A 26,514-nucleotide genomic window follows, 5' to 3' on the forward strand; every position below is an offset into this window, starting at 1 on the left:
ATGAAGGATTTCTCTCTGTCCCTGCTTAGTCGTGGGTGTGGACGATTAGTCTCGTCAAACGGAAACACAGGGAGGCATGATGGTCGGCTGGACGTCTGCTTCACACCACAGGTGCTCTCACACTTGCAAATGCTTTAATAGTAGCCTTCCAATGTTGGAGGACACATTATTCAAATATACCCAAATTGTATGTTGGTCAATTAGTTTTTTTTTTTTACTGGTTTAATATTTATGTTATGAAATGTATTTCCATTATGCCTTCTCTCATGGCAAGCTTTCAATCAAGCAGACATTCATTAATCAATCAGTCCATCATTCCATTCAACATATATTCGATATTTTGAATCAATCGACCAACAGGATTACTTTATCTGGAAGTCCCGGGACTCTCTTCTGCGGTTGTCCAACAGCGGCCGCCAGATTGTGAATGAAGAGTCAGCCCTTCCAAAGACTTACAGCACCCGTCGGGGCCAACTTCAACTCTATTCCCAGGTATTTGTGTGTGTGTGTCTATGCAAGTAACTACAAAGTTTGGCCCTAATGTAACAAGGGATATTGGTAATGTAATGGCTGTAGAATAAGGACAATCAGTGTTTTCCCTGTATAAACCTCACTTTCAAGATGCATTTATCTCTGCCACCAAGTCTCTGTCTGTAATTAGAATTTGTGGAATATTTTAAAGGGGGCTTTTTGTCTCCCACAATGCACTGAAATATCTATGATCACTGCAAACCATACCAAAATGCATTGGGGATTTCTATCACCCAGCGTCCAACACACTTATCAGCAGCAATGTTGTCATAAATCAACCAAACAAACCTCTTTTACAAATGTTAGTGATTCATTACTTGTCCCTCCAAAGTGCAATGTCTTCACTTTTTTATAAAGTTTTTGACGAAAAGGTACGTCAGCATTACTTATGGGTGGTCCACAATTTTCCTAATTAACGGCTCAATCAAGTACAGTGTCAAGTATTTCTTTTATTTTGCTTATGTGCTCAATAAATAGTCCATTACACTGAAGTATCTATATAGTGAGTGGGGCGTTGTGAATGTGTGTCTAAGCCCAAGGGTTTGTTTTTTTGTTTATTTTTTTAATGACCTTCTCTCACCAGGACTTGGTTACCATTGAAACCAGCGCAGTGACCAGAGATGGAAAGCAGAAAGTTGTACGGCGATACACTCAACAAGACAAGTCGCGGTTGAGCACCCTCAAGGAATTAACTGCAGCCATTTTGAGTTACAGCAACACCCAGGTATAAGGAAAACGAATATGTGCATTTATCATGTGTATATATACTGTATATGTGTGTGTGTAATACCCATAAATGTATGCATGTTGTTTATGTACAGTATGCCTAATGTTCAAGATTTTGTCTGTAGACAATTCAGGCTTGAATTATAAATAGAAAAATAATAACCTAATGACACATCAATTATATTTAGGTAAACTAAATTCATTTATCAATATTATTTATATTAACATTGAATCACTTTAAACTGTAAAGTAAGAAAGAGGTTGGTCATACACCCAACTTTTCAGCTCTACATGCTTTACAGCCTGTTTTAGCTCATTGCTTTTTAATGAATTGTTTTGTTCCTCCCTAGCACTCTCATTAACCTTGTTAACAGCACTAGCTCGCACTAATGTTTTTCTTCCCTCCAGTACACCTCTTCCAGACTCGGTCCACTTTTCCTTCCTCCTCTTCATCGCCCTCTTGCTCCAGACCTTCATCATCCCATTCCCCCGCCTCTTTGCACGACACAAGTGCAGCCAAGTCCAGAGTTGCTTGGACAATTTAAGCCTGAGCGGCTTCCTGCAGAGGGAATAACTGAATTCCTGGGGAACCAACCTGAAGGTAAAAGAGGGATAGATAGACATATAGGTTGATGCAAATGTATATAGGTGGATACATCCAAATTAGAAAATAGCTTTTATAACATGTTGGTATGAGCCAGGGAAACTCAACAAATGTGTATAAAATAATCTAATATGCAGCTTAAAGGTGGGGTAGGTAATTTTGGAGAAACCAGCTCGAGTGCGCTAGAATTTGAAAAAACACAGCCGGAACAAATCTGCCACTTCCTTATAGAGCCCCTCCTCCAACACACACGAACGCGCACATGACCAATGAGGGCACGAGATAAGTTTGTGCACAGATGGAAGGCTGACAGGCAGGTAGGCCATCCAGTTATTTTAGCCGGGCCGGCTAAAATGATTGGTCGTGCTTTTTACAGTATTACGGCTTCCACAGATGACATTTTTTTATGGATTTTTTGTCAAAGCACTTAAGATATTCATTGCTATCCCGATGTTAAGAGCATTCCATGGAATATAACAAAAAGTGTATCTCGAGCCGGTTTCTCAAACGTACCTACCCCACCTTTAATTTGTCGCAACAACAATTTCATAATTAATAAGTGAAAATCAAGAAAAGTTATCTGGCAGAATACTAAATTATTAAATGACTGATGCACTTGGTCTTTTAATTTCAATAAGTAGCAATGCAAGACTTGAAAACAAAAACCACACAGGAGCTTCAGTGCACAAAGTCAACTTTACCAAATCAATTGTTAAAAAAACTGAAACTTCTCCGCAGTTAAAGAGGAGGGGCAAGGTATCAGAAAAACGGTCCGGTTGGATCTGTTCCTCCAGATACCCTGCAGAGACAGGACTCCAACTTCACAGGTGCAACCCCCCCCAGCCATGACCCCCGAAGAACTAGAAGAACCTCTGGTGCATGCTAATGACTGAAGTGTTTTTCAATGCTCCTTTATCTTTGGGAATGTGTGTGAAATGTTGTAATGTTATGTTTAACCTATTGGCCAAATGTCTTTTCCACACACCGCAGACTTATCTAGACATGAGTCGGACTCGGCAGCATGCTGGACGTTCACAGCACAGTACAGGAGGGGAGCGCCATCATTCAAACATGAAGTGGGTCCATGATATGGCAGATGATATAGGCTCCATTCAAGACAGTCTCAAAACTCATGATGAAGGCAACTATGAAAGATCGATAAGGGGGAGCAGACATGAAGGCTAGGATGTGTGTGTGTGTGTGTGTGTGTGTGTGTGTGTGTGTGTGGTGTGTGTGGTGTGTGTGGTGTGTGTGGTGTGTGTGTGTGTGTGTGTGTGTGTGGTGTGTTGTGTGTGTGTGTGTGTGTGTGTGTGTGTGTGTGTGTGTGTGTGTGTGTGTTGTGTGTGTGTGTTGTGTGTGTGTGTGGTGTGGGTGTGGGGTGGGGTAAAGATTTGCAGAGACCTTTATTATCTGCATCTGTTCAACAAACATACTCATCTTTCTCTTTCTCTGTAATGGGATAGATATGAAAGAGGATAAGGGCCACATGTGAATATTTGTTTTTAGATCTGACCAAAAGTGTTTTTTATTTTCTTGATTTCTGAGATTCTGACTTTAATATCAGAATTTTCACTTTTTTCACAACATACACACACAAAAAAACTTTTGGTTGGTTCCCAAATACATTTTCAAATGTGTCCCTAATCCTCTTCTGTAGAGAGAAGACCAGGATTTGGCGTGGTTTATGCAGGAAATGGTGTAACATCGGGAAACATTTAAAAAAAAAAAAACCTAGATATTCATTCAAAGCATAACCTTCAAAGCATAAGCTTAATTTAATTTTGGCATATAATGAATTAAGAAATATATTTCAACCTCCTCATACTGTACTTTGAATTTCTAAAAAAAATTTATTTCCTGACTGCTCTCTAGTCAGGAAGCATTTAACAAACCTTTACATACAACTCCTCTGCAGTCGATGTAGATGAGGCTCTTTTTACTTCCCCACACAGGCCTGCTTCCTCCTCTGACAGTGGGACAAACAGCTAGCCATCGACCCTGCTTGGAGAACACAGCCAGGGTAAGACTGTTCAGAGTCTTCAGTTTTACTAAACATAAGCATACTAAACATTTAGCCACATTATAATATAACATCAGTATCTCAGTGCTCACCCACATCCCACTTATAAATAACATTTTATTGAGGAACTGAGAAAACAGTGCATGTCTTACAAACCATTTTAATCCCTTTTTTCAACACAGACATCTTTATCCTTATTGGATTAAAATCCATATTTTTTCAAATTTACTTTAAAATTGCAAATATTTGGTTCTCGAGCACAACAAAAATATATATGCATTTTTCACTATCATCTTTAAAACTCTACATCAGGGGTATCAAACTCAATTTCATCGCAGGCCACAATAGAATTATGGTTGCACTCAAAGGGCCGGTGGTAACTTTAAGACTATATATAAATACATAGATAAATATACATAATATATATATAAAATAATGTATTATTTTACAATATTTCCTCTGCATTGGATTATTATCGGATAGGGTAATAACTTCATAATTAACTACGCCTGAAAGCAGAAGTCTAGTAAGTAATTGCAAGTCTCTTCAGTGCGCATCTCACAAAATGAGATGCATTATGGGACCTGTAGTTTATGGGCAACGTGCTCCTGTAAAGCGGCACGTGACCTTATAATAAACGTATTATATTCTTTGCAAGCTCTTGTGGGCCACATCAAATGAAGTGGCGGGCCGGATTTGGCCCCTGGGCCTTGAGTTTGACACCTCTGCTCTACATAGTCGCAACATATGAAAAAAAATGCAAATGACAGAAACTGCTGCAATTTACGTCAATATTTCTTTGTAAAAACAAAACATGGACGAATGGCTCAAAAATAGAAATGAATTCATTTTTCATTCAAGTGAACTTTGATTGGCAGTTAATTGCTTACTTTCTTGAAACATCATTTCTTTGTTATTGGAATTACTTCACTACATTCTCTCTTCATATTTTATTAAAATATCAGTAAAATGAAACAGTAAAATACTTTTTACTAGAAAACTACACACTATTATTATGATATATTCCCATCCCCGGGCAATCAATATTTGTTTTGAATTGACTGCAATCCTAATTTCTGTCATTGCCATGACATGAGAGGATATGAGAGCAATAATTCCAAATGTCAGACCGATCTATATTGAATGTTTCAGCCGAAATGGGAGGGCGCCAGGACTGATGAACACCACACTGCACACTGCCTTCCTCCCATAGCAGAAAGTCGCACCGTGAACATACTCCATCAGCAGCCTCGGTTCCTCCCGCTGCTGTTTCCTGAAAAGGAGGGTAACAAAGACACATTCTTTTTCTCATCTGGACCATATATCTAGTATCTATTAAAGCATCTCAGGTTGTGGTAGGGGGACATGGGAAAATATTTGTTATTGGCTGCAAATGTTCACCATGTTCTTCGTGTCTTCTTTTACATCGTGGGTTCTCCTTTTAGACCCTCCTCTGCCTCCTCCTCCAGTAGCAGGTAGTATTGCAGGACGGAAAGGCCCAGGCAAGCAGAGCTCTTTGGCCTTCTTACAGAACCGACAGCTTGACCTCCAGAATCCCTGTAAATCGAGGGATCCTAGCAGAGGCGTGGTTAGGGGTATTCTGCCTCTAGAGCTGAGAGGTATGGAGAGCTTTATGGGCCCTACTATGTTTTTGGGGGTTTTCCCTTTCCTGTAGTGTGTTATACGTTTTATGCATGAAAAAGATTCAAGAGGGAGTTCCCCCCCCCCTGCCTGAAACTCCGTTGTTTACTTCCATATTCATCCTTCTATGAAATTTGGGTGATTTAAGATTACTTTTTGCATCTAAGCTGAAATGTGGAAGTTGACCTACAATGGAATGATTTGGAAAACGGACATGAACCCGGTCTCTCCAAGAATGTATACTGTTTTAATTGCATGTAGGGTTATTAAACTTAACAGACTAGTTCACCCATACCTTTTGACATATAAATACAATAATCCAAGTAGCAAAAGATACAGTTATGCTACCATTCATCTGTCAAAGGGTGTATTTTTCCGGTTTTCAGAGTTGATATGTATTGTCAGATTTGCAGAACGGCAAACCTGTTGGCAGCCTGATCTTGGGTCCTGATGGGGAGATCATTCAACTCTCGCTGTACAATGACAACCATGACCATGACACTCAGGAGCAAGGTACACGTAGTAAGCCCTCATGTGAAAACTCTATTTTCATATCTAAAATCTGCACATCTGGAGGAGAGATTCATAGATTATAGCAAAGCAAACTTGAGCTATGCTGATACATAAACACATGACATGCCCTACCCCCTCTAACAAACAACCACGCACATTCTCCTAAACCTCGCCCTCTTTTTAAGCTCCAAGATTTGCCATCTCTCACTTTGCCTCGCTAATGCTTTTGCTGCCCTGCTTCTATAGTGCTGCTGATTTTCTGCCCCACCACCACCCCAGCATCTGTGAGCTCTAGGGCCAGTTATTGAATCATCACTCCACAATATGTCAAACATATTTGCAGGGAAGCCACCGCCTAGACACAACACTCAAAATGAAATGCTGAGTTGTCTGATTTAATTAATAACAATTATTTTTGTCTCTCAGCTCTCCAGGTTTTATCTGCAGAAGGAGAGAAGTTACCCTTGGTCATTGTGCTGCAGACTGAAAAGACACATACAGGTGCACACACACATGCACTGTGATTTTTAAGTTAGAGGAGCATGTTCGGTAAGCAATGCTGTTAAGGCGAAAACGTCTTTACGTGTTGGCGTTGTAACAAGCTACATATGTTGGTTTTTATATGAAACAGACTCTGTCCATACATTACATTACAGTATATTTCATTACATGGTATACTTGGAATTCTACCGAGGCCGGCGTACTTCGTAGCGAGAAATTTCGAGGCTGCACATGTGTAGACTCCGCGGTCTTAAAATCCCCACAATGCTTTGCGCCCGGACCAATTTCCAAATCTTTGGCAGAAATCGCGCTCCATTTAAGGCGGGGCCTCGCATATGACGCACACCTGCACACCTGTTAGCCTGTTCCACCATTCTTCGTTTTCCGAGGCTAGGAAAGATTCTTGCCTCGCTTCTGAAGCAAGTGACTCGGAAGACATGTGCTACCAAGCAAGCGTCCTCGACATTGAGAAACACCCACAGTGTGTTAAACTGTTAACCCCCTGATTTGCCGTTCTGCTCACTAAAACCTCTGAGCCACAGCCCCCATACCTCTGTGTGAGTCTTCGTGGTTTGCTTTCGTAACTTTAGAACGGTTTATGCCATTAAGGTACTGGGATTGGCTTCTAGTGTACATCATAAAATAGATTTGCGATGGCTTGAGCAAATGCACACATAGCTTGCAACCTTTTTGTTCCAGGTTTGGATGTCATGGTCTTATAAACATTATAGTTCAATAACTCCTTATACCTTGTACCTGTAACTGCAATTTTCTAACACCTTCACTTAAGGTTTCTTACTGTCTATAAATGTCTTCTTTCTTAGAGACAAAAGATGCTTTTACAGTACCATTTTCATTGTGGCTACACTGTCAAGACACCTGTACTCGGTGTGTTGGAGCAGAACACCTATCTGGTGGTGGCTCATAGCCCCCCCTCCGCGCCGTTCGTTGGATGAGGCTGATCTCTATTTAATAAAGAAAGGAATTGAAAACACCGGAATCAAAAGTTATAACAATTATCTGAGTTTACTGGTAGGAAACAAAACACGTATACAAGTTTTACAGAGTACTCCGGACTTCAGGTTTGTGATGCGGTTTACAGGTAGACAGACCAGCTTTCAGAAAACGAGAAGTACGGACTTCAGGTTTGTGATGCGGTTTACCGTCTCTAGACCAGCTTTCAGCAAACAAAAAAGTATTTTTACATACAAAAACAACAGTATTCATATCCATATTTTGGGGCGGAGATGTGTCCACTCTTCCTTCCCATTTTACTCCGAAGCGAATCAGAGAGTCCGTGGGGAGGAGCTGTGTGAGCTGCTCACTCCCCCAGGTGTCCTTACTGGTTGGATCCACCTCTGGCCGGGTTCAATACAGCGAATCAGAGTTCTGACCAGAACGTGAGATTCTAAGGTTCCACAAGGTCAAAGTCAATCTTATCTCTGCCCCGATATCCACTCCCTTATTTTCCCATGGAATATTTCACATAAACTGTTACTCTCAGACAATTAAACATTGTATACAGATATAATGAGCCCAGAAAGAACATAATGATACCCAGAAAGAACCTTGAAAAGAACATGTGTGTGTGCTCTGGTGGAAGGAGGTGTATGTGTGTGTAACAGGATCCCTGGGTCAATGAGTTGTAAGTGAGAAGACATTATATATGGGATTACTTAAAACAGTTCAAACAATACATGTTCACTTCAATACAGTTTAGAATCATATCTTTTTACTTCAGGTGTTGGGGAAATATTCTTCTAATCTAGACCCATACCTTTGACCCAGTTTGTCTATTTGTCCTCCCCTCAATGAGCACAACCTTGGGTGCTGTGCTCTCAGTGTTTTGTCTCCCTCTTCCTGCCTGTTGGCGTCAGCTGATAGAGGTGTTATAGTGCTTTATCTTGTTATGCAGCATGTTCATTATTCTCTCAGAACCAGCTAAATACATGGGTCGTGGGTATAGAGTTCTTCAGAATTCGTTTGGCATCCGCTGTATCAACTCGTGGCGCACGACATGTCTTGTGAATTCTCCGGACGAAGCTCCAAATAAACCGTCAGTGTTTGCCATCAAAGCTCCTACTCTCCTCGTGTCTCTCTGAGTCCTGTCTCCATTGCTTCGGAAGTTTCCATCACACTCGGCCAAACTCGTCTGCTTGTGTTTGCGTAGTTTTGCTGTCATCATTTCAACATGATAGAATCCAACCCTGTCTGTGTTTGTCCCCTATCTCACCATTTGCCTGTTCATATGTGTGCAGGTGGAGAGTTAGAGCCTGATGGTGACATTCAGCACCATCAAGCCATACACAAGGTAAATGAATGACTACAATGCAAATGTTTAATAGGGGTTTTGGATTGCATGCTCACCTATATGATTCAGATCTTTTTTCTGCAGGTACTATACAAAGAAAAACAAACAATAATCCAAGATTTGAATTCAGTATATAGACATTGAGCATCTACATAACATATCACACTATTTCTTTTGTATTATCTTCTTCCACCAGCTTGTAGAATTTCACACATTGACCGAGATCAATGCATGCTCACCCAGCAGCCAAGACCCAGGTAAAACTGCTGTTTCAGTTTATTATTATTATTTAAAATGTGTATTTATCTTTAACCAAACTTCTTGTTTGCTGCTCCAGAGGCTGTGACGGAGACAAAAACAAAGACTTCAGAGGCAGTGGCATGGAAAAAAGTGATTAAAAACCACATTACCATACCTCCACTGAAGGAGCAGGTGGGGAAGGAGGCGCCAAGAGCAGGCAACACCGAGCAGGGCAGCATCCATGGATCACATCAACCAGGGTACGTGTGTATAACATTCAGATCTCCTCAGTAGCAGATTACTCAAAAGAGTTAGTTCATGGATTTGGAACACCAAGATTTCTAGTTTCATATTTAGTTTCAACGGTCAGCAATAAAGATGAGCGTTGAGTCTCAGTCTTTCTCCTTTTGCAATCTTCATTTTTAAAAGTTGCGATTCATCATTATACTTTAAAAAAAGTTAACGTCTTTTTAAATAAACATGTGAAGAGTAATCATATTTGAGATGGTACCTGCAAGCTTATAACCATCTGACACTTGAAAATTGTTGCTAAAATGGAAATGTGAAACAAATGAAGTTTGCATGGAGAAGCTATAAAGTTTAAAGATTATGTTTTTTTCGCAGCAAGCAGAACATCAACCCAAATGAAGCAACTACAGAGCTCACTGGGGACAAAAGGAGGACGAAGACTAAGAGGAAGGACGCTGAGGAAGCTGCAACAACAAGGTGAACTGGGAAATCTCAAAAATGACCCTGATTAAAACATAGCAGACACTTAGCAATGAGTAACAAGCTGTACAAACGCACACAGACCAATGTTCACCATTTCATTAAGGAAAAGGGAGATGAAACCAGGGAAAACTGAGGCATCAGATGGACAGAAGACATTGAGGGCGAGGACGGAAGGAGGATGGCAGAGGCAAAAGACGAAAAGTGATGCTGAATCAATAAGGAGGCGGACAGAGGAGGAGAGGACTAACAGTGAAGAGGCAGACACTCAGCACCATTCTGCTCTACCATCTGTAGTGAGTACTGCAGTAATTGACTGGTTTACACAGATTTCTGTACTCTGCAATGCTGTGAGGTAGCTGTGGCTGCTGCTTCCATCAGTTTGAGGAGAGCATATCAATCCTGCAGAGAATGATGGGTTTTTAAGAACATTCTCAAAGTCACTGAAACAAAGATGTGCCTCAAAGCTTTCTATAGTATGTCAAATGTGTTAAATACACAGCGAACACCTTAAAGCATTGCCTATAAATGAAATGAGATATCATTTGTCCTCAGAGAAAAAGGATGCCAGACAAAGGAGGAGGGAGAGGAGAAGAGAAGACGAATGAGAAGAAAAAAGAGCGAGGAGAAGTGGCGAGACAAAAGGACGAGTCTGCCGTAAGGAGGAAGAGGAGAGGGAGGCTGAAAGACAAAGAGTTGGCTGGTAAGACACTGCAGACATTCAGGAATGAGACGACTTTTGTTATGAAATGCTACCAAAGTGAATCATGAAAGTGAAGAGAGGTAATGACATAAAGCAAATCTAAAGACAAAGTTTTAACTTGAATTTTTATCATTTTCATTTAATCGTTTATTTGGCAGGGACTATGCACAGTAATGAACAATTAAGACATTCAAATGTGTCAAGCGTAACAGTGCCAGATTTAGCTTTGAGCTAGTTTCCATCCGCAGTCCCTCACATAAAACATTAAGAAGTTTACATTTTACAAACATAGCAAAAACAAAATACATGATATGCGAAAAGTGCAAAAGCAGCATACACAAGTATTTATCACATGGTAATACAATATAGCAGCAACGACATATAAAGTGCAAGAGAAGATAAAAGTGCTACATAAAGTGCAAGAGGAGATACCCCTGTGTTAAAGTGCATTTAGCGGTGATTGTTGTCAACCATTATTTGAGTTGACCTTTAAAGCTATTGAGAGTGGGACAATCCCGTATCTCAGTTGGGAGGCTATTCCACAACGAGCTGCCTTTAATGGAGAGGACATTTTGTCCAAAAGTGGTCCGTCTGCGGTGGACTTCACAGTCTCCTCTGGTGTCTGACCTAGTGCAGAGTCCAGTGTGTTTTTTGTGGATGAATTCCCCTAAGGGATGGGGGGGGGCAGTCCATGTAAACATTTATAAAAAAAACACATACTTTTAAAAGACTTTAAAGGGGACCTATCATGCAAAATGCACTTTTGTACGTCTTTTATACATGAATATGTGTCCCCGGTGTTCCAGGGAACTCACCAAGTGTCAGAAAACACAACCCTCTCTATTTTCCTCCATACCCAAATCTCTAAAAAAGGGGCTGCAACGGATCTGATAAAAACTGATCCAGATTTGAACACTGTCCTGACGTCAGGACGGTGGCGCTACGGCTATTGGGCCAACTCCACCAATCAGGAGGAGACAGCCACGGCCATTGCCGTTCGAAAGCGCTGGAGACGCTGTAGTACATATGCCAGGCCTGTAGGTGGTGCTGTTCTCACAGAATCAGCCCTTGCAAAAACAGGGCTAAAAAAGTGCAAATTGAGCGAAATGAGGCATGGCTAAAATGCATGATCTGTTTGGTATTTTGAAAAAAAAAAAAGTATAAATATGCCTTATATAGGTATGGTCCTACACTATATTATTAAAATATAGCATGATAGGTCCACTTTAAATTGTCAAAACTCAAGAAATTGTGTTTTTCAAGGATGGCATAGTGGTGGTATGAATTTGGCTTTCTGTCAAACACCTTGATAGCTCTCTTGTACAGCTGTTCTATGGGTTTTCATCTGCAACATGTATTGCAGAAATGCATATTGTTTTGGAGCAGAGAAATAGCCTAAACCCTGATTTTGATGTTCTTAGGGTAAAAGATGTCATCTAGAAAACATTTGTGAGATGAAATGACTGTAGTTGTCTCTGTAGAAGTGGTAAGACACCCAGCGTTATTTAGATAAGTGGCATCACTTTTAATTTACATTCCTTTAATTTTTTTCTCTGAAGAAATCAACGAGGAGCCCATGAAGAAAGAGGAGGAGGAAATAAACCAGAACATTAAAAAGGCGTCTCACCTAAAATCGACCGAGAGGCCCTCTGCAACACAAAGACACAATAACCAAACGCATTTAGAGGAAGAAAAAGAGCATGTTAACATCAACGCTGACAAACACAGCCAATCAGAGAGCTCGCTCAGGTCCACTGCATCCCCGTTCAGCCCGAAGAGCCTGAAGAGGTCTTCTGCCTCTTTCTGTGAGGGTGTGGAGCGTGCCAGCGCTACGGGTCTCGCTCCATCACGTGGCTGCTTGTCTTCATGTTCAACCGTCATGATAACAGAGGAAAAGTTGATGCTGAACCCGATAAAGCAAGAGGTTGGTACATTACATAAAACTTAATTTAATCCAAAGCGCAACAGATGCAATAAATCATCAGAAAACTCAGAAAAACAAGAAACATGCGGGTACATAGGTTTTCAAATAACTATAAAACATTGTATTGCGGTTGTTTTTGTTTCACATACGTAGAATAAAGCGTCCTTTTTCATGTGTTTCACTGACATGTTGTTAATCTTTCAAATGCCACCTGAATGACAGTTTATCAGACAATTACCACATGATATTAGGTACTGCTGTAAGAGTTCTCATTACTTGTTCAATTCCCCTTATTTGATGTGTGTGTGTGTGTGTGTGTGTGTGTGTGTGTGTGTGTGTGTGTGTGTGTGTGTGTGTGTGTGTGTGTGTGTGTGTGTGTGTGTGTGTGTGTGTGTGTGTGTGTGTGTGTGTGTGTGTGTGTGTGTGTGTGTGTGTGTGTGTGTGTGTGTGTGTGTGTGTGTGTGTGTGTGTGTGTGTGTGTGTGTGTGTGTGTGTGTGTGTGTGTGTGTGTGTGTGTGTGTGTGTGTGTGTGTGTGCGTGTTAGTCCTCCAGGCCTAGAAATGGCCTGGAAGAGGCAGCAGCTCTGCGTCTTGCCAAGCGAGCGGAGAGACGGAGGCAGGATGTGGAGAGGAAAAGGAGGGAGCGGGAGGAAGAGGACTTAAAACAGCAGAAGAGGGAGGAGACGGAGGAGAGGATGAAGAGTGAGCTGGAACAAGAGAGGAGGAAGAGGGCTGAAGAGCTCAGGTCCTACTATTTTTCTTCAAACAATATTAAAGTGTCCATATGAACATTGAAACAGACAGAACGGCCAATTAATGAATAGTCAATGTCCATCTCCAGACGGAGGAAGCTGGCAGAGGAGGAGGAGAGGAGGAAGCACGAGGAAGAGGAGCAGGAGCGAGTGAAACGGGAACAAGCACAACGAGAAAGAGAGAAGAGGAGGCAGGAGGAGAGGAGGCGGCAGATGGAGCGACTTCAGAGGATGAGAGAGGAGGATGAACAGAGGAGGGAAGGTGAGAGGAGGAGAAAAGCATGCAAACAAAGGAATAATCATGAAATGCAAACAGAAAATTGTCCAAAAATGACCAAAAGTGCTTCACGTGATCTGCTCTAATGAAACCCTATAATGTTAACATGCCGAGCTAATCAGTTAAAGGTGGGGTAGGTAAGTTTGAGAAACCGGCTCGAGATACACTGTTTGTTATATTCCATGGAATGCTCTTAACATCCCGATAGCAATGAATATCTTAAGTGCTTTGACAACAAATCCATAAAAGAATGTAATCTGTGGAAGCCGTGGTACTGTAAAAAGCACGACCAATCATTTTAGCCGGCCCGGCTAAAATAACTGGATGGCCTACCTGCCTGTCAGCCTCTGGCAGATTTTGGCAGATCTGGCAGATTTTCTCCGGTTGTGTATTTTCAAATACGAATTTGAAAATACACGACCGGAGAAAATCTGCCACTTCCTTACAGAGCCCCTCCTCCAACACACACGAACGCGCACATGACCAATGAGGGCACGAGATAAGTTTGTGCACAGATGGAAGGCTGACAGGCAGGTAGGCCATCCAGTTATTTTAGCCGGGCCGGCTAAAATGATTGGTTGTGCTTTTTACAGTACTACGGCTTCCACAGATGACATTTATTTATGGATTTTTTGTCAAAGCACTTAAGATATTCATTGCTATCGGGATGTTAAGAGCATTCCATGGAATATAACAAAAAGTGTATCTCGAGCCGGTTTCTCAAACTTACCTACCCCACCTTTAATTCGTACAAAGGCCAAGAGTTCAAACTAACATTGTCTCACTACATCATTTGTTGGGTTACATGAAGCCTCAGAAACAGTCCTTCAACAACCCTTTGCATGGTGTCTACTTTCAAAGAAAATGTATTTTCCAAAAAGACATTCCCACCAACAAGGTTGCTGCAGCTGTTGAAATGTTCCTGCAACATCAGGTCGGCATCTTAGCGGATGATGAAGGGCTTATTGAACTTTGAATTGCCACATATGAAATACATGACTGGTAGCAATCTCATTTCCTGGAAACTATATTTGATCCTCTCCAGCTGAGCTCGAGCGTCTGCGCCTGGAGGAGAAGAGGCAGCAGGAAGAGGAGAGGAAGAAGCTTCTGGAGATGGAAGAGAGTGAGAGGATAGATTACCTCTGCAGGAAGGAGCAGGAGGAGGAGAGCAGGAGAGACGAAGAAGAGCAGCGTAAAAGGAGAGAGGAGGAGGCCACCTTACAGGCCGCAGAGGAAGCAAGGCTGCAGGCAGAGCAACTTGCAAGGTACACTAAGTTTCTGTCTCATCAACCTTTATTTTATATTATAAATCCATACACATTCAGATGTTTCAAACCCATAAAACGTTGTATTCTGTTCTCGTATCATGACATTAAATAATTGTGTTCCTGCAGAGAGATGGCGCTGTTGCAGCAGCAGTTGGCCGTTAAAAGGCGTCTGTTGTTGGAGGCTGGAGGTCTGGAGAAAACGCAGGGTATATCTAGACCGTGGATCTACTCTTACTTCACTTTGTTACAGTTACTGGGTGTAAATCCAACTACAGCTGAGACCATAACCCCTGACTTGTAACCTCTATTTGAGATCAGTCCTTAAATGGTTCAATGATTATGAGAATTAAAGTTAATAGAGGACATCAAAAGATGGGGGTCCGGCATCTCAACATCAACACTCAAAATACCATTGTCCATTTGTCAAAGACAATACCTGATTGCCTCTTTTGATATTTTCTATGTTTCTATAAAATAAAACGATTTTAAATATTGCGGCTGGCCTTGTTTTATGCATGTCTGATCATTTACAATTCAAGACCAGGTCAAACTTTTGACAGATTTAGAATAAAAACAGTCAAGGATAAAACTAAATCTCAGTACAGGAATAAAAGCCCTGATTGTTTTCTATGAAAGCGTTTAAACACAGAGCAACACAAGGGTTTGTAGAATATAGACATTTTATTTTATTTCGTTTTTCTCTTACCTTCATTTATCATATTTTAAACTTGGCTTTTAATTTGGGTTAATCTGAGTGGTATCACTGTTCATGTTTTATGGTTTTGTAATCAACCCTTTCTGTTGTTTTTTATAACTTGTTTTCAATCATGTTCCTCAATCTCTATTTTTATTCGTTGTTATTGTATGTATCTTGTCTTGCTCTGTAAAGCACTTTGGGCTGAATCTTGCATGAAAGTAGCTATGTAAATAAAGTATTATTATTATTACAACTACATACTCTTTACAGTAGGTGGCGGTATGAATCTTAAGCTACGCCAACCACCCTGACATTAAAACCAACGAAGAAGATTCATCCGGAAACACTTGGCCGTTGTTATGGTAAAACAACACAGCTGTTGAGAAGTATTTTCACATTTTCGTTGAAAGAAACAGTCTTTTGATAATAAAACTGGAGTCAATGCAATGAAAACATAAAAGTGATCAATGTTTTTGAATAGACAGCTACTGTTACAAAGACTGTGAGAAGCCAACGATCTGTTAAAGGCTTTTTTTTTTTGCCAGTTAGCGATCAGCTAACAGGCTAAGCTGTTTATCACCAACAACAATAAAAGGTAAGCACAATGTTTTATCTTTCATCCTAATGTGTATATACGACAGTCGACATAGTCTGACAATTTTCAACTAGAGTTTCTAATATGGGAGATTACTATAAAGGTTACTAATGTATTCATAGCAACTTTACAAGTCGGAGGTCCAAGATGGTTCTGTGACGTAGTTTATCACCTGTTTAAAGACCTGCATTCATATACACAGAGGTGGAAGAAGTACTCAGATCTTGTACTTATGTAAAAGTAGAAGTACCAGAGTGTAGGAATACTCTTTTACAATCCAATCCTGCAATCAAAATGTTACTCAAGTAAAAGTAGAAAAGTACTAGCATCAGAATATACCTGAAGTAACAAAAGTAAAACTACTCATTATGCAGATTGGCCCATTTCAGAATAATATATATTATATGTTTAGATTATAGTTATTAATGCAATAATGTGTTTATCACAGCTGGTCATGGTGCAGCTAGTTTTAATTACTTTGTTTGCTGCAGGGTAGCTTGTGGATTTACTCCAGGTGTACCTACAGTCTGATTTAAGTGTTGATTAAAGTACACTATTGACCTATGAATTGAAGTGGGGTATAGGGTAAGTACAAAGTAACACATCATTTAAATACTGAAGTAAAGTACAGGTCCCTAAAAATTGTACTTAAGTACAGTACTTGTAAATGTACTTAGCTAAAAAAAAAGAAGCATGATGCAAAAGCTGAGTTTCATGCAAATAAGTAATTCACAATAAAAAAAAAAGAAGAAAAATGCGTAATACATGTTCACCAAACTGACCTACACGGGGCAGTCCTAGTAATTTTAATTGCAATGTATTTGTTTCAGGTAACATTTTGATGAACGTTCTCCAGCTACTCTTTGGTCAGAGGTCTTTTGAAAATGGACGTCAGCATTGCCGTGTCGCTGATTCGAGGCCAGATGCGTGCCGTGGTTGAGCGAGCAGTGAACGGAGCGGTGGAGACGGTGTTGGCTGAGATGCTAAAAGTGGTGGGAGTCAAATTTGAGGAGCTGAAAGGCCATGTGGCGCTGATGCAGAGGGACGTTGCGTCATTGCAAAGGGAAAAAGCCCAAAAAGAGAAAGAGAATGAAAACATCCGAGCCAAGCTGCGGTATACCGAGCTAAAGCTAAAATACTACAGGCAAGGAGTGGAGGAGGAGCTGGAGCAACGAGTGTCTGCCTCCACTCTGGGCCGCATTCACCCGTCCATTTACCTTCAAGCACAGAGAGGTGGTGCAGGTGTTTCCTCCACTGAGATTTCTCCATCATGCTCAATAACGAACCCCGAGGGACCACTGTCAACAAGCAATCAAGGTAATGGCCATGGAAATGACTGACACATATTTGGCCCCCTCCACTCCAATGGGTCTTACTCCTTTCTGTGTGTGTGCTTCCAGAATGCAGCTCCCCACACAGCACAAGCAGGCGTGCAATCGGAACGCTTTGTCATTCAGATGTGGGAGATCTGAGCTCTGACACGTCTGACCTGCTGCTGCCAGTCTCACTCTCTTTGAACACTCCAACAGAATCTAGTCAGGACAGCAGCACAGGTACAGAGCCAGTGAGTTTGTGTGTGTGTGTGTGTGTGTGTGTGTGTGTGTGTGTGTTTGTGTGTGAACGTGATACTGCTGCCTTCTTTTCTACATGTTGTTCCCTTCAAACTTAATTTGGAAAAATATAAATGATATCTGTTGATGTAAAAAGTAGGTATTATCCTATATACTTTTATTATTGTATCTTTTAAAAGTTAAATACTGGATACTGGATTTGGGAAAATCGAGTATTAGTCAGAATACACACTGAATGGAGAATAGGAAACCAAAAGGAATCAGAATCAGAAGCGGGTTTATTACCAGGTAGGTTCACACGTACGAGGAATTTGACTAGGTGTCGAGCGAGAATCAGAATCAGCTGCATATGGATTGATAAAATATCATTGTTGTTGCTGTGTATCTCTGAACAAAATACTGTGTTTGTGCAGTTTTCTTTCCTGTAGAGCGACACGTAGCTCACAGCAAGGATCAGGAGAACGACTGTAAGTGGACCGTCACTCTGCAGCCACACTCAGAGGGAGGGGACGCTCACCTGGTTCCTCCTCCTGTCCAGGCTCTGGAGCAGCAGTCAGCCGCTGGCTCACCGTCCCCTCATGTTTCCACCCAGGCCGATAGCTCCACTCTGCACTCCTCTGCTTCACAAGTAACCACACACTTCCAAACTTCATCCTATTGGCTTTGCATAAGCAGTACTGTTTGTCATAAATACACACCCGTGCTGAAGTGGCCAACCTGCATCATGCCCTGACCTTTTACATAAGGAGCAAGGATTAGCTCTCTATAAATATATATTAGAAGAACTGAGTTAAACAAGAACAATTACAAAAACATTACTAATAATATATCAACAAAAGCATGAATTAATTGATTAACCATCATGTGTCATTGTTTTGTAATGTTTCTTTACAACTTATTAGAACAACCTTTATTGCTTGGGACACTTTGGTTGTTGCAGTAGCATAAAAACTGAAATGTAAACGGATAAATAGAGAAATAAAAAAAAATCTTAGCAGGTTTATTGACTATAATAGCTTATAATAACAACTTAGGGGTGTTGTTGGACACACTGCTGATACAACGGTTACTAGATATACCTCAAGAGGTTTAATACTAGTAGGAGTATATCATATAATTGATAAGAAAAGTAATTTAGTCTAAAGCAAAATAAGTAAATCAGTCTAAAGGAGATGGAGATAATTGTTTGTTTGTTTGTAGCCTTTATTTATCCAGGTTAAAAAATCCCATTGAGATCAACGATCTCTTTTACAAGGGAGACCTGCGGCACATTTAGTTACACATATAAAAACAAACAGAAAACAAAAGGACATCACAACATAATTACAGGGGTATACATTAGCAACCTATTTACATTTACAGGTATCCAATAATATTTCATCCAGTCGTGCTTTAAAACGATGCAAGGGAATCAAAATGCTCAGTTTCAATATTTTTTGCATGGTGTTCCAAGCTAGAGGAGCAGCGCACATAAAAGCTTTAGCACCTAAAACAGTCCTAGCACTTGGCACATGTAATAAAAACACATCCTGTGATCTCAGGCAATAGCTACTTGCCACTCTCCGTGAGATCAAAGAGCAGATATAAGAAGGTAGTTTACCCAGCATGGCTTTGTATATGAACATGTACCAATGACTGAGCCTCCGAACAGTAAGTGAAGGCAGACCTGCCTTGGCATACAGGGTACAGTGATGAGTAAGTACTTTACAGTTAGTAACAAATCTCAGAGCACTGTGATAGGCGGCATCTAACCTTTCCAGGCAATGGGCAGGTGCATTCATATACAACAAATCACCATAGTCTAGCACAGGTAAAAAGGTCACAGTGACTAGCCTTTTCCTGGCTTCAAAAGAGAAACAGGACTTGTTTCTGAAAAAGAAACCTAATCTAACCCTCAGCTTTTTAAGCAGATTAGTGACCTGAAGTTTAAAAGTAAGACAATCATCAAGCCAGATACCAAGGTATTTATAATAGCTAACCACTTGGAGTACTTGTCCTTGCATAGTCACAATATCCAAAGCAGTCTCTGGAGTCTGAATTGCGACATTAATTGTGCCAGAAAAAACGACTGGAGGTATTACACTGTGTTTTCTTATCGTAGTCCTAAAGTCCTTGTTGTTTCTTGGTGTAATGCAGGTGAAGCAGGAGGAGGAGGAGGAGGAGATCTGCATAAAGGTGGAGCCAGAGGAAGAGCAGGATGTGATGGCCGACCTTCTGCTGGACTGCCAGCTGCAGCAGGGTCATCTTCCAGAGCCAGAGGTGAGGCGAGAGCTGAATATTCAATCTGACAAAACAAGGTCAGCACCTGAGTTCTTGTGAGAGTGTTTTCCCTAAATTGTTAAGAAGATAATAATAATAAAAAATAATAACTCTCTTCATAAGTTAGTTTTGGACTTTTTTGTTTTTGCCTCTGATAGTTTCAACTGTCAATCAAGCACATCATTGCCATTTCCCCCCCCCAGTGGGTGTAGACAATGGACCAGAGTGCTTTGCAGCCCTTGCATGGTTTTTCTTTAGAAATAGAGTATCAAAGTTAGATAATTAAGATCCCTAATTTTACATAAACATGTTGATAATGCACTGAATATCACTATTTAAAAGAAACTCTTGAAAGAAATGAATGTTTTTCTCACTTCCTCCAGACTCAAAGGTCAGTGACGGAGTGGTCAGGACTTCCAGAGAGTCAGAGAAATAACTCTGCAGCCTACAGCTCAGCAGGACCATGCACTGGTGAGTACATCTGTGTATGAGAGTGTGAGCACATGCTTCTGAGACTGCTTGGCTAGTTTAAAAAAAAAAAAATGCTCTTGATGATGTTTCCCTACTTGACTCCCCCTGGCCAAACAAAGCAGAATTGATCACTTGTATAAAAACAAGATGCCATTGATATATAAATCAGCTACATGATATATTGATCTGCATCTATATGTTAAAAATCCCAATCACTGCAAACCTCTCTGTGTGTTTGCTCTCAGATCTGATGCCTCAGCCTTTGAGCTCCCTGCAGTCCATGGGTTATTTACCATCAGGTATCCCACATCGCCAGGCGGTGCGGCCATGGACTAAAGACCTCAGTCTTTACGAAGATTTCAAGCTGCGCAGGAATGAGCTCCGCAAGCGAAGCATCAACAGACGCAGAGAGCTGGAGAAGACGCTGCCTCAGCCGATGCTTGCAGACCTGGTTAGTTGACCTGACCCTGTCCTTACAGACGCACGCACGAACGCACGCACGCACGGACGCAAGCACACACTCACACTGCTGAACAGCTTGGTATCTCCTGCCTCGATTGGGTACAGTCAGATGTCATCATACCAATAGTCATCCATGCTTTTAGGTTATTGAACGTCCTATTTACAAATATATGTAAAGGTTTGTTTTGTACATGGTGAACCAAAGGCTGTATAATGTTTCAGCAAGACTGAGAATTCAACAAGAGTAAAAAAAAGAATGCTAGTCATAAGCTTAGCCTTACAATGTATGCATAATTAAAAAGGAGCAGGTTTCAGTGGACAATAAGACAAGCTGAGATAAACAGGCTACATCTTTGTGACATATACACACTTTTAAAGATAGTGGAGTATAAAGTGCCATTTTCTATCAAAGTGTCTTCTTACATTTCTCTATATTGAATAGAAAATATATTTTGTTCTGTTGAAGGTACGCGAGCGCCGAGAGAAGACCAGACTGAGAGTGGCCAGATGGAGAGCGAAAAGGAAACTCCAGGCCTGTGTTAACCAGGCTCCGGTCAGTAATGACTGCTTTATCACAGAAAGGAGTGCATGATGTAAAACAAAGTCTCCGACTCGTGGAAGTGTTCTATTTAATTATTAATTATCTCTAGAAAAACATTTGTCAAACTTGTCTTTCAGGTGGACTTGCATGAAAATTATTTTTTTCTGTTTTCTATTTTGTCTGTTTTTAAATGAGGCCTTCAGGGATACTTTTAGTGATTTTCTCTGTGTTAGAGAAGCTAACATGAAATCGCACCACTTATCTTCAGTGCTGTAAGTGACCACACTCAAGCTAGGAAGTGATACCGCCACTAACACTTGAGCAGCAGATCCTGCTTGAGACTTAAAGGTCAATACGTTATTGACTGCACAGTATCTGCTACACGGTTTAGTTTTGAATAATTAAGAAGTACGCTGCTATCTACAGACCCCACTACTACCCACAAGTATCACTTGCATACAATAACCTTCCTTCCCAATAAGACGAAGCCTGTCGTTTTTGTCTTTCTCATTCTTAGGCTCCTGATGGCGCTGCAGGTCTTTGTCAAACTGGTTTTCCTATCAGCAGCCAGCATCAGCAGCTCAGAGTGACCTGCGGTAAGATGCACCCTCAGTAACACAGTTTTGAGTTCCTGCTTTCAAAGTCTCGCGCAAAGTTTGTTTATAACATTTTCGCGCCATCCAGAGTATATTTACCTGGTGTGTATGACTGTTAGGAGACACGACTTGGATGTGTGGCAACTGTCTTTGCAGGTGTATTTCTCCCAAGGGAGTGCTTAGGGAAATTCAGGTGTAAGAATAACATTGACAATAAGAGTGAAACAAATACAATTATGTATACTTAAAAATAACAACAATAATAACAGTTCAAACACGAAGTAAATGAGTTCAAATATATAAGTGAATATAATTATAAAAATGAATACATATATATATATATATATACATCTAAAGTTGTTTTAAAGAGTGGTTAATGACCACAAGCCCAGCTTTCAGCCCAATTCGAACAGGATTAGTTCATATTGTTTTTGAAGTGAAGGCCAGAAAACACGTCTGCAATTTTTAAACTAATAAATTGCCATCTTTATTTTTTAGCTGCCACCTCCAACAGTCAGCAGAGACAGATGCTTCAGTCCAACAACTTCCTCAACATGTCGAAGCTGCATGCGGCAAACAGCATCCCCTTCACTCCCTCCTCCTGCTCCTCCTCTCCCCTCCTCAGGGGCCCCAACATGGCCCCACATCAACACACTGTGACATATTCATCCTCTTCCTACCCCCAGGTCAGCTTACTGCAGCAGAGCATCTCTCTGACAGACACGGATATCTTGCAGTGAGATCAGAGGTTTTTACGAATGTATTTGTCAAATATGTCATGTTTGGTGTTCAGGAAAGGTCAATCAGACACTTAATCATTGAGACTTTTGTTGTAATTTTCTTACCTTTCCATCACAAAACAACCAGTCTTGTGTACAAGCTTATCCCTGTTTGATTAAAAAAATAATTGTAAAACCGTATGTAAAAAATATCCTATACACAGGAAATGATTTCAAATGTGTATATATGTAAAAACCTTCAAAGTAAGTCATCTTGAGCTTTCCTGTACATGCCTAGTGCTTATTTATTTTAAAATTAAAGGTTTGTTTGATACATGTATAATGCAACATGAATAATATATGATTTTGTTTATTTAAATGCATGTTACTGTCTTTTAAAAGTCTAGACCAGCGGCTAAATGAAGTTCTGATTTCTTATTTGGCGGCCCACTTGCAATGCCTTCGCGGACCACTAGGGGGCCGCGGCCCACAGGTTGGGAACCGCTGGTCTAGACAAGAAAGGGGTTTCTGTACTTTTTGCACTTTGTGTTGGAGTTGAAATGTGTAATACACAAAGAAATTGCCGGAAAAGTATTGCAAAGACTTGAGGCTGCTAATAAGAATTCAATATGTTGTAGTTTGTCTAAAATAAACTGAAGATTGGCAATCACCAGATCAAAATGAGAAGCCTGTGTTCAGTGACATTAAAAGGCAGCTAAAAGAAGCTCTGTGTTGAACTCTTATTTTGACAAAGCCACACTCCTCCTTAATATAACATATGTAGATACGTTTGGAGTACAGGAGTACAGGTACAGGTTTTTATCTTTGAACATCACTAAGATAACACTACAATACGCTGAAAGAGCTTTTTGGGTTGTAAAGCACTTTTGCACTTCGACTACATTGTAAAAGATGTAAGATAAAAGCCATGATTCTCATTGTGTGTGAAAGTGCTTCAGCGCAAGCAGTTGTTGGAAGACAAATGAAGCTCAGCGCAAGTTCAACCAGGAAGACCGTCTTTACTCATTCATTTACTATGTCTACGTCACTACTCTCTCTCCTCTCAATAAGTGATCGGGGGCGTCACTCCCCAGCTTAACCAATCACTTCGCTCTATTCTCATAAGCCTATCATAGCGCTCCGCTAAACCTTATAAATCTGCTCTCCCCTCTGACAGCTGTCATTTCAGGTGACTCGACGCAACCCTCCTCCACCCCCCTTTTCACCTCCTGTCCCTCTGAATCCAGGGTCAAGCCAAGCCACTCCCCTTCAGACCGGACCTAACGATCCATTCACCACCACCAGTGTTTAGACCCCGGGGGGTTTCATCGGATCGGTTCTCCCCTCCCGAATGATACTCCTGCACAACGGGGCCTAATCGCCAAAACTCCATTACATTCATTTGTGTATTCCTGGCAATAAATATGTATTCTTACATTAAAACCGTCTCTCCTGATTGAAATTGAGTTGATAACCATTAAACCCTAGGAAGACGATGAAGGCCAGGGATTATTAACCCTAACATACTTCATGTTATCAATGTATTGAGACTTCAAAAACTCTGAATTGTAATATGCTGGCAATATTCCATGTTTTTGTTTTACAATTTCCATTTAAAGATATCTAGTTCGTCTGTCAAATCTTAAAGGGGACCTATCATGCAAAATGCACTTTTGTACGTCTTTTATACATGAATATGTGTCCCCGGTGTTCCAGGGAACTCACCAAGTGTCAGAAAACACAACCCTCTCTATTTTCCTCCATACCCAAATCTCTAAAAAAGGGGCTGCAACGGATCTGATACAGACTGATCCAGATTTGAACACTGTCCTGACGTCAGGACAGTGGCGCTACGGCTATTGGGCCAACTCCACCAATCAGGAGGAGACAGCCACGGCCATTGCTGTTCGAAAGCGCTGGAGACGCTGTAGTACATATGCCAGGCCTGTAGGTAGGGATGGGTACCGAGCCCCGGTATTAAACGGGCCCCGGGGCTGAATTATTAAAGACCGTGGTACCGTTAATCTCCGACGTTATCGGTCTTTTTATCGGTACTGGAGACATCTAAAAAATATGTCATGTGTATTATTGCTACACAAACATTATATTGCAGTTTTAGTGTCGCCAACTCCGTTTCTAACACGCAAAAAGACTGCAAAATGCGTCATTTTTAGTATTTTCGATCTCTCCAATCCAGACGAGAGATCTCTCTCCCCCGCCTGTGTGCGAGGGGGCGGGGCAGTTTACACACACGCAGCTGCTACATGCAGCAACACACACACACGGAGGAGATGGCGGAGAGAACGCGTTCCGAGGTGTGGTTAAACTTTACCCGTCTCGCTCGTTGCCTAAAGTGCAATAAGAGTTTAGCATGTCAGGGCTGTAACACGAGCAATTTGTCTAAACATTTAGCAAAAGTGCTCCACATTCAGACGGAGAAATGCACCGGGTTCGACTGTCTCTCTAGTAGCTCTGTAGCCCCATCCACGAGTAACGTTTCCACGTCAGGTGTTATGTATGCTAGCAGCAACACACGGAGCTAACTCAATGATACAAAAACATGGGTTGATGATTAGAGGTAACTGAGTTATTTAGTTTGTTAAAGTTTCAGCCATTCTGTTCACAGTTCTGTCATCACATTATTTAATACCATTTGTTAAAACGTTGTTGTTTCTTTTGATGTGAAATATTATGTATTTAATTTAAATAAAAAGCAATGTTAGTTTTGTTCACAATTTGTTTATTTTCATTTGTCATTTAATCGTTTATTTGAATAGGGACAATGCACATTAATGAACACTTTAGACAAATAATGCTTCAAGTGTAAATATGCCGGATTTTAGCTTTGAGCTAATTTCCATTCGTAGTCCCTGACATACAACATATAGTTCGTTTACCTCATTTTTCTCTCCAAAAGAACCGATAAGAGTACCGTTAAAAGACCGGACCGATAAGCGGTATCGATAAAAGTAGTAGTACCGTTAAAACCTTAACGATACCCATCCCTACCTGTAGGTGGTGCTGTTCTCACAGAATCAGCTCTTGCAAAAACGGGTAAAAAAGTGCAAATTGAGCAAAATGAGGCATGGCTAAAATGCATGATCTGTTTGGTATAAATATGCCTTATATAGGTATGGTCCTACACTATATTATTATAATATAGCATGATAGGTCCACTTTAAAGAATATCTACATAGCCTTAGCCCAAAGACTAATTGTTCCTACTGAAGTCAAGACAAATCCAAAACAAAAGGGACTGACCATGTATATCCATATTTTTATTATATATGTTTTTAAAGATGGGCACTTAACCAGGTTTGTCCCTTTACAACTTGGTATATAAGACTTTGTAGAAGCTGCCTACGTTTTTCTTGGGCTGTCATGAGAGGAAGGGGGAGTTGCATCGTCTAAAAGTCATCCATTCTTTTAAAATAAAATGTTAGCGTGTGTTATCCATTGACTATCCTCTGAGAAATGGCTGATGGCAGTGTGTAGAACAGCAGGGCGAGGAACAGCATGACGATGAGCAGCACCAAGGCGATGATGATGTACTTCTTGTAGCTCCGCCACACCAAGTGGAAGAAACACTTGAAAGGATTGACGAACCACGAGAAGGAGGTGTCAGGGCGACTGGGGGCCGGGAGAGGAGGAGGGAGAATTTGACAGCATTAGTACACTTTAAAGTATTTCGTTTTTATTAAATGTTGGACAGTTTTTTTATTCTTGAATGAAAAAGAATACAAAAAGCATCCACAAGAATAACTGATTTAAAAGAAAATCGAAAAATAGTGTGAAGAAATTGTTAATTCTCATTGTTAAGATGTCGAGATGTCATAAAAAGTCAGTGTTGTATGTAAAAAAAGT

General features: G+C 40.8%; 3 protein-coding genes across 4 annotated transcripts in view; 2 read left to right on the forward strand and 1 right to left on the reverse strand.

Annotated features, from left to right (window-relative positions):
• Positions 1-15,174, forward strand: LOC117481304 (uncharacterized protein KIAA2012). The gene is made up of 22 exons (XM_034128940.1): positions 1-111; positions 361-492; positions 1,115-1,255; positions 1,666-1,885; positions 2,600-2,736; positions 2,852-3,041; positions 3,814-3,881; positions 5,034-5,166; positions 5,327-5,500; positions 5,928-6,035; positions 6,462-6,536; positions 8,795-8,847; positions 9,044-9,121; positions 9,187-9,347; positions 9,712-9,813; positions 9,929-10,112; positions 10,372-10,519; positions 12,079-12,443; positions 12,988-13,187; positions 13,284-13,456; positions 14,517-14,736; positions 14,866-15,174. The coding sequence occupies exons 1-22, from the start codon at positions 1-3 to the stop codon at positions 15,038-15,040; spliced, it is 3,348 nt and encodes a 1,115-aa protein (XP_033984831.1). The 3' UTR covers positions 15,041-15,174.
• A 601-nt stretch (positions 15,175-15,775) lies between these two features.
• On the forward strand, positions 15,776-23,374 carry si:ch211-67e16.4. Of its 2 annotated transcripts, none has more exons than XM_034128982.1 (10): positions 15,776-16,031; positions 16,862-17,348; positions 17,432-17,584; positions 18,016-18,230; positions 19,739-19,861; positions 20,245-20,332; positions 20,578-20,783; positions 21,258-21,347; positions 21,853-21,931; positions 22,430-23,374. In XM_034128982.1, the coding sequence occupies exons 2-10, from the start codon at positions 16,916-16,918 to the stop codon at positions 22,669-22,671; spliced, it is 1,629 nt and encodes a 542-aa protein (XP_033984873.1). In that variant the 5' UTR covers positions 15,776-16,031; positions 16,862-16,915; the 3' UTR covers positions 22,672-23,374. The 2 variants fall into 2 exon arrangements, with proteins under 2 accessions (XP_033984873.1, XP_033984874.1); XM_034128983.1 differs by having other exon boundaries at positions 21,261-21,347.
• A 2,533-nt stretch (positions 23,375-25,907) lies between these two features.
• The window catches only part of fer1l6 (fer-1 like family member 6), a 30,045-nt gene continuing 29,438 nt past the window's right edge, over positions 25,908-26,514 (reverse strand). The window contains 1 exon segment of the mRNA XM_034128767.1: positions 25,908-26,280. Coding sequence (XP_033984658.1) covers positions 26,100-26,280 — 181 coding nt within the window. The 3' untranslated portion in view covers positions 25,908-26,099.

This window comes from Trematomus bernacchii, unplaced genomic scaffold (assembly GCF_902827165.1).
Source record: "Trematomus bernacchii unplaced genomic scaffold, fTreBer1.1, whole genome shotgun sequence".
Lineage (NCBI taxonomy): Eukaryota > Metazoa > Chordata > Actinopteri > Perciformes > Nototheniidae > Trematomus > Trematomus bernacchii.